The sequence below is a fragment of the Capra hircus genome, unplaced genomic scaffold, assembly GCF_001704415.2.
Source record: "Capra hircus breed San Clemente unplaced genomic scaffold, ASM170441v1, whole genome shotgun sequence".
Taxonomy (NCBI): Eukaryota; Metazoa; Chordata; class Mammalia; order Artiodactyla; family Bovidae; genus Capra; species Capra hircus.
In genome coordinates this window covers 19,367-27,512 of record NW_017189620.1, presented here as the reverse complement: position 1 = coordinate 27,512, position 8,146 = coordinate 19,367, and the positions used below count along the sequence as shown (strand labels likewise).

General features: G+C 51.7%; 1 protein-coding gene across 1 annotated transcript; it reads right to left on the bottom strand.

The window, feature by feature from the left end:
* Positions 1–563: 563 nt before the first annotated feature.
* Positions 564–7,576, bottom strand: TSPYL2 (TSPY like 2). The gene is made up of 7 exons (XM_018044562.1): positions 6,608–7,576; positions 5,308–5,385; positions 5,069–5,180; positions 4,841–4,986; positions 4,621–4,718; positions 3,561–4,285; positions 564–1,250 (listed from the first exon to the last, which is right to left on the bottom strand). The coding sequence occupies exons 1-7, from the start codon at positions 7,424–7,426 to the stop codon at positions 1,108–1,110; spliced, it is 2,121 nt and encodes a 706-aa protein (XP_017900051.1). The 5' UTR covers positions 7,427–7,576; the 3' UTR covers positions 564–1,107.
* Between the last annotated feature and the right edge of the window lie 570 nt (positions 7,577–8,146).

Below are 8,146 nucleotides of genomic sequence, written 5' to 3'. Positions count from 1 at the left end.
AGCCAGGACTCTCTTTTTTTCTTGTCTTCTCTCCCAGGTCCAGCCCCAGAGATCATGCACCTTCTTCCTGAGAGAGCACTTATGCATTACTGGTTTAAGTCCTAACTGATATCATTTTTATTTCACTACATGCGAATGAAAAAAAATGGATTCCTCTAGCTCCCCCTCTCCCAGCTCATACTAGGCCCAAGGAAATGTTTGACGCACGATAAATAAAAAGATCACTGAATAAAATGTTCCAGGGCGGCAGGGCGTTTCTGTGCGCATGCGCGGAGGGGAAGGCGTGGGAAGCTGTTAGCTACCTGCCTGGATCTACTGCGGCCTCCGGGAGAGGGAGGGGCTTCCTCAGCCTCGCCCTGCCATTGGTCAGAATGGTCCGCATTGACCGGACGCAACATCTCTGCGGTAGGGAGGAGCTCGCCCCTAGCCAGGCACCCCCACCCCCAGCAACTACCATCTTCCTGGCCCCTGCATAGACGAGGCACCTACTTGTGGGCCTGTGGGAACGGAGACTGGCTGCTGGGGACCGTGCACCGAGTGGGACAAAAGACTCGAAACAGCACTTTGAATTTGCTCACACTTTTATTAGGATTACCAGGGTCCAGAGGGAACGAGGCGGGACTTCTGGGGGAGGGGGACAGGAATACCGCAATGGCGAAGCGGCCTTGCATAGACACCGAGGCGGGCTAGCGGGCACAGCTGGGAAAGGTGAGGAATGGAGGAAAAGAGACTTGGGAGAACAGGGTGGCAGCAGAGCCCCCCAAGGCCACAGCAGCCCTCCCCGCTTCGGGATCAAGGGTGTCCACTCCACACAGCACGAGGAGGGGGATAGAGGGGCCCTGACCAAAGCATCACGATAATACGTTTAGCAGCACACAGAAGCCTGCGGGGGAGGAGGGCTAAAAGGAAGGGGGAAGCCCCCATTCCCTCCCCCCAAAATAAGAATTTCTCAATTACTAAACCATAAAAATAAACTTTAAACCCGTGTACGAAGTCAGTCACCCCCCAGAAGTGCAATGCGGGGCCGCTCGGCCCTAGCTGATAGGGAGGGCAAATGGGGCAGGGGGAGAAGGATATAGAGAAGCAGCCCCTGAAAGGGTAAGACGTTTATCCCATTTTGCCCCTCTTTCCCGGGATGGCCCAAGGGTTTTGGACCTGAAGCACCTTCTCCATGTCGGAGTCTTCTGAGTCTTCCTCTCCTGAGTCTTCTTCAATTCCTTCATCATTGCTGTTCTCACCTTGCTCACTGCCTGCACAGGAAAGAGAATCAAGGAGAGGAAAATGGAAGAGGGTGGTTAAATGGACAGGTAGATGTCACTCTTCATAGGGAACAGAGCCCACAGTCAGGTTTTGGGGGGCCTGGGACCACTCATCAAGCACCTCTGCTTGGAACAAGCAGCCAAGTATGTGTGTGAACTCAAGCTAAGAGAGTAAGGGGCAGTGGGAGGAAAGCAGGAAGGCAGGGTGGGCTGCCCCTGTCCTAATTGATACATCTCTGAAAGTAGCTTTTTCTCCCAGTGTATGCAATGTGTGTGTCTCTTCCTGAGCTCTGACTTCAGCTGAATAAACCTTCTATTCATCCAGAGGCTGCTCCCTCTTTTTCCCTGGTGTGATTCAAATAGGCCTAAGTCTGTCTTTTTTGGCCCAGTTCCCCACCCCTGCTCCCACACTAGGGTTGTGCAGATAACTCTGCCTCCCCTTTTCTGAAAGGAGATGCCACTGAGTAGGAGGGGATGAGGCCGGCAATTCCCTCAGTTTCCCTACCTAAAAATATGTCTAGATTAAACCTACTCACTCATTCAACTCCTTTCTTGGTGCCCTCAATGGAAGTTTGCCAGGGATACCATGGCCAAAACTCCAAGGAGTGGCTGGTCCTCCTGCTCTTTCCACCTCCCCTACAGGGCTGCCTCTCCTCTATTTTGCCTGAGCTTCAAACATCCCCCCTTGTCTGCCTTCTGCCATCTCCTTCTCAGCCAAGGTTTGACTCTATTACCTTAACCCCTGCTCATCCCTCCCCCTTCCTACTGTGGTCTGGCTCTACCCCCACCAAGCCACTGAAACTACTCTTCCCAAGGTCATAGATCATCTATTCAGCTGCTAATACAATGAACACATCCCGGCCCTCATTTTACTTGCCCTTTCAGGACCACTGGACACTGCTGACAATTCCTTCCTTCTCAGAATGTTCCATGACCTAGTTCTCCTAACTCTACCCTCTCAGAGTCTCAGTTTCCCCATCTATAAAAGGAGGATAATAGTACCTACTTTTTAAGAGTTGCTGTGAGAATTAAATTACTTAAAGCAAGAAAACCATTAGTACAGTGTCTGGCACATAGTAAACACTTCATTAATGTTAATTGGACCCAATTAACATTAACTGGCCCCAGAATCCAGATATAGGATTCTGCCCTGGCTTGTTACCTCCTTTCTTTACAATTTCTGACTTCCCAGACATACCACTAACCACCTGCCTCTCAGACACCTGTACCTGTGTCCAACAAGCCCTTCCAACTCCATGTTCCTCTCTGCATCCCACCAATCCCACTGCCATGCCCTTCCCCATCTCATGAAATGGTGCTTCCTTTGGCCAGTCATCCGGGCCAGAGCCAAACATGGCAGTTACCTTAAATAATGCTTTCTCCCTCAACCCTCCACATGCAACCCTTCCTCAGCATTTCCCAAAGTGCTTTTTTTGGTGGGCAGTGAACAATGGCTTCTGTGATCAACGTTTGGGAAATGCTGACTTCCACAATGTTTAAATAGGTTTCTTAGAGCAGGATTTATCAGAGCCTTTCAGGTGCCAATGTACATGTGACTCTACATAAGGACATTATTGTATGCAGTATTTCCTCAACATATTTGACCACTGAACCTTTTCGTGAGAACCTTTTGGTGAAGGGTCTTTAGAAGACAACTTGGTAAACCCTGACAAACAGACTATGCATTTTCACCCTTCTAGGTTCTTTTTCATGTGATCCCTACCAGCAAGAATGCCCCATAATGCTCCTTAATGTGAAGGCAGCCTCCAATTCAAATGTTACTTTTTTTCTCTAGTTCTCCCCTTCCTGATTCTGGAGATACAATTAGCTCCTCCCTCCTCTGGGATCACTGAACACACTGTTCACTTCACCCCCAGCTCCCCAAGCAAGCCTGGGAGTTCTCAGAAGGCCAGGGCTGGGTACAGAGTGTGCTGAATTGCAATGTGTTTGCCACTTTTTCCCCTCTGTGTGTGAACCTGTCTTAATTTACCACTCACTGCCTCCTCTCTCTTCTCTCTGCTTCATTTGTCTTGTGCTCTGTTACAACCTATCTGCCTATCACCAAGAACTGAAATTTGTTTCTTTGGTTTTGTTATGTTTGTAAATTAAATGTTCCTTGGCCTTGCTTAATTTAAAAACTTACTGAGAATGCTTTTTTCTTTTCTCCACAAGAGCAGATTGTGCTCATGCCTTGATACTCTGATCCTGGCCAGATTTTCTCTGACAGGAGAAAGGAGGTAAGACAAAAGGTGAGGGTCCAAAGAAAAAAAACAAAACAAAAAAGGTGAGGGTCCAGCTCACCTTCCTCACTGCCCTCCTCCTCTTCCTCCACTGACGATTCTTCTTCAGAGATGTTCTCTACTTCGTCCTCATAGTCATCCTGGTTGGTATTGTTACGGTGATCCTTGTCAGAGTCTTCAAGGTAATTCTCATAGTCTTCAATGTCTCTGTCATCATCATCGCTGCCTTCATTGTCACCTTCGTTGCCATCATCATCACTACCTTCATTGTCACCTTCATTGCCATCATTATCTTCAATATCACTGCCATCATTGTCTCCTTCATTGTCACTGTCACTGCTGTCCTGGTTGTTGACACTGCTCCTTTGGTTGCCATCTTTGGGGTTCTCATCATCACCATTGGGGTTCTCATCAGCATTCTCATTGTTGTCATCAGGGTTCTCTTCGTTCTCATCAGTGTTGTCATCTTCAGGGTTCTCACTGTTGTCATCAGCACTCTCATTGTTATCAGTGGTTTCATTGTCATTGGGGCTTTCATTGTTGTCGGTGGTCTCATTGTGGCCAGGGCACTCGCTGTCACAGAGGCTCTCACTGATGTCAGTTATCTCGTTGTCAGTGGTCTCGAAGCAGTCAGTAGTCTCCATGAAGTCAGAGATCTTGACGTCATGAATGGTCTCATTGTCGGTGATACCATCACTGTCTGAGGTCTCTCCAATAATGTCTTCCATGATGTGATAGTCATCAGAGTCTTCCACGATCACCACTTCATATTCATCCTTGTTTTTACTGTGGGGAAGTCTGGGGTTGAGTATAGGGTTGGTGGGAGGTGATGTACCCAGAGCAGACAAACACTGAAAGGTGGTAAGTAACAGGGGAGGCAATAGGCTACAAGGGTTCCCTGGGATGAGGCTAGGTGGGGAGAGTCCCATTTCTAACCCCTGAGCATAACCTCAGCCAATCACACCCCATTTCTGGGCAATATGTTTTACCCACTTGTAAAACATATTGGATCAGATCATCTCAAAGGTCCCTTTTGGCTCTATGAATACTGTGTGACACTAGCCTAGTCTTTGCCCCACCCCTAACAAACCACCTCTCAGCCATCAACCCTCTGCCATCACCTTTCTTCTTTTTCTTGCTTCTTTCTGCTTGTTCTGTAGCCCCCTTCTCCCATCATGTAGTAACGCACAGGGTTAACCCACAGGTCATTCTTGATAATCTGTTGAAAGAGACAGGGGAAAGGAGCTATGAGCACAAGTCCCAGAGCCTACTCCCAATCCCCCAGGCACCTAAGGGTAAGCCTAGCAAGGTCTTCCCTGACAATGCCAGGAGGGGCCCCACCTCAGCAATCCTGTCAGCCTCTGGGAGGCTATGGTTTGAGAACCAGCTGAAGAAGCTGTGGCTGGCGTCCTGGTTCCCATGCCTGTGGGCCTGAGGTTCCTGGCCCCGGTGCCAGCGAATTGGGGTGGAGTGAGACACCAGCCGGCCTGGGGAAAAAGGAGGCTATAGAGAGGGCACTGAACAAGGTTAGATGGGGGGGGATGAATTTGCTCTGGGGCTACCTCTTACCTGAGCGGTTGCGCTGGAACTCCTTGACAATCACCATATTTGTGAAGTAGGGGTTTGTCTGGAAGTACAGCTTCATTTTGTAGCCCATGGAGATATGTCTGAGATCCTGTACCTGCTCAGGGTGGGGGTAATGGTGGAATTCCCACCACACTGTGGCCCCTCCCACCCAATCCCCCCTCACCTCCAAGGACCAGATTCCTTGCCCAGTCCTAGTAGAAAAGATCTCTCTTTGGCCTGACCTGCAGGTTGGTCAAGTAGCGGAAAATGTCTTCATCACGTTGGTTGATCAAGATTGAAATTTTGGGGTGGTTGAGGAACTGATGGAGGGAGCAGTTTAGGTCAAGGAGTGACTGTTCAATGAGAAGGAGGGAAGGCAGGCCAGGCGGGGCTACGCAGGGCAGAACAAAAGAGAGGCTGGAGCAGAATTCCTTCTGTGCTCATGTGATGTATGTGGAACAAGTAGGTCATGCAACAAGACCCATACTTTTATTCCCATGATATCATGTGGTGAGAGCCTGTGTTTAAAAATATCAAACCTCTATATTAGGTGGCCCTGCCATGGTTCATATCTGCTGTGTGTTTGGGTGCTGGGAGTCTATACCCAAGTGATGTTGTCTCTGAGTGTTCACAAGACATTGTGTGTCTGGGGGCTAAAGGCCCATGTCCAAATGATGTTATATCTGGTTGCTGATGGCCTGTTGTCACATGATGTTATATATTTGAGTGTTATGGGTATGTGTCCACATAATGTTGTGTGTCTGTGTCTGAGAGCCTGTGTCCAGGTGATGGTGTGGTCTGGGTACTGAGGACCTGTGGCCACATAATACTGTGCCGGGTACTGGGGGCCTGTGATCATGTGATATGTATGTATGACAGTATCAAGTGTCTGTGTCCATGTAATTCTATTAGGATGTTAAACCCATGTGTTCCTAACATGTTACATGGTCCCCCAGAGATAAGCTTATCACCAACAGTGAATTATTGTTATTTCCTTCATTTAACTTCTTAATCTCTATTCCTAGATACCCCTTTTCCTGATTCTTCAGGCACTGGCCCCCTCCTCTCCAGCCAGGATTGGGGTCTCCCTAGAATCTAAGTAGAGACCTAGGCATGCACAGCCATGTGTGACTTGGGTACCCTTTCTGGGCCAATTCTCTGCTGTATGCCCTTCCCCTCCTTCTTCACTGTCGTCCCCCTCTCCCCACTCCTCGTTTTACCATCTCTGGTCCAATTTTTCTGGTGTCTGTCCTCCCACTTTCACTGTCTGTGATCCATTTTCTTTTAATGCTATGCTCCTTCTCTTTCCCTTTCCCATATGTGGTCCAGTTTTAATGGGCTCTCCCTCCCTCTTCACCATCCCCAGTCCAGCTTCTCTGATGTTTTGCCACACTCCTTCCATCCCTTCTCCACCAGACTTCCTCATTCTTCCAACAGGGGCCCGCCCCCACACCCTTTCACCCAGTCTGTCCCTCCTCCCACCGCCCCCCACCCAATTCTGGCCATGGGCTCCTGGCCCATGAGTATAGATGACAAGGATACTGCTTTGACCCAGAAGCCTGGGATATGCTGGATGATAAGATCTCTGCGCTCCAGGAAGGGTCTCCGCATCTGGATGAACTTGCGCTTGAGACGGAGGAAGGCCTTTCCTGCCTTGATATTCACCGCCTCCAGGTCTAGTTGAATGTTTTCCAGAGCCTGCAGGATGCACTCTATCTTCTCAGCATTCTTCTCTGGGCTTTCCCTCTTCACCTTCCTGGGCTTTCTCTTCCTCCTCCTCCTCCTCTTCCTCACGCTCTCCTTTTCATCCTCGTCGTCGTCTTCCACGATGATGACGGTCTCTTCTCTCCCCCTTGGACCGGCTAACCTCTGGTACCCCCGCCCCCCTGCGCTACAGGTTTCTAGGGCCTTCTCTCCTGCAAAGCTGCTGGGCTCCGTCACCTGGAAGTCAATCTCCAGGCTTCCCCCAGAAACCTCTGAGGGAGAGAGCGTTTCTAGGCTCTCCGCGAGAGGGGGCGACCCCCCATACCCTGACTCGACCGCGGGCTCCCAGTCGGGACCCCCAGCCCCCAGGGTGAAGTACGCGCGGATACCCCCCTCCTCGAGAATGACATAGGGCGGGGGCGGGGGCAGAGCGGGGCCCAGTCCCACCCCCATCATGTCAGCCAGCACCTGTGCCGCCTCGGTTTCCTCCTGGAGCCTCGGGCGCTGCTGAGGTGGAGGCAGGGGCAGGCGCAGGAGAGGAGGAGGAGGAGGAGGAGGAGGCGGCGGAGGCGGCGGCGGCAGCAGCTCGCTCTGAGGGGGCTCAGAGCCACTAAGGCGGCGGGCCTTGGCCGGAGGCCCTTCATCTGCGCGGTCCATGGTGACCGCGTTCGCACAGCTCGGCCCTTCGCGCCCGGCCTGGCCGCCGCTGCTCGTCACACCGCAAGCGAAAATGCCGAGCCTCACGCGACCAGCTCCGCGCTCAGCCTCGCTGTGGCGCTCCCTCCCACAGCTCCTGCCGTACTCCCTCCGCGCCAATCGTCAGGCCCCGCCCCCTCGTGACGCCAGGGGCCGTCCCGCCTCGCCATTGGCTTCCAGCCGTCGCGGCGGCCCTTGCGCCCCCTAGGCCCCCGCCTGCTCGCACGCAATCTGCTTGCCAACACCGCACCTCATCACTTTCCCATTGGCTTCCCTCAGGCCCGCCAATCACCCGGCTGACTCCCTCAGCGACCGTCTGGACTGTGCAGGGCGATTGGCCGCGGGGAGATCTGAGGGGAAGAAGCCCCTCTCCCTCACCCGCCAACGTTTTATCCAATGGGAAAAGTACCAGTGGTTCTGAAGACCCAAACGCAAAACAAAAAACAAGCGCAAGCAGTGAGCAGGATGTGCTCAGATAGACTCGAGAGCCTCGCTGTCATTCTCTCCCTCCTCCCCCCTCCCTGTCGGCAACTACGCACTTCTTAAATCTGCCCCTTCCCCTCGGCCCTGCTTTCGCCCCTGCAGCGGTGAACTCGGAGGCGGCGAACTCAGGGCTCGATTGGCCCTGAAGGAGCCTGGGGTTTAGAAATCGAAGGTCTTTCGTTTGGAGCCAGGTTTTGA

Coding starts and splice junctions, on each gene's coding strand:
- TSPYL2 (XM_018044562.1), bottom strand. CDS start 7,426: ATGGACCGCGCAGATGAAGGGCCTCCGGCCAAGGCCCGCCGCCTTAGT. Junction 4,719..4,840: donor AGGCTGACAGGATTGCTGAG/GTGGGGCCCCTC, acceptor CTCTTTCAACAG/ATTATCAAGAATGACCTGTG. Junction 1,251..3,560: donor GGAGGAGGGCAGTGAGGAAG/GTGAGCTGGACC, acceptor TTTCCTGTGCAG/GCAGTGAGCAAGGTGAGAAC.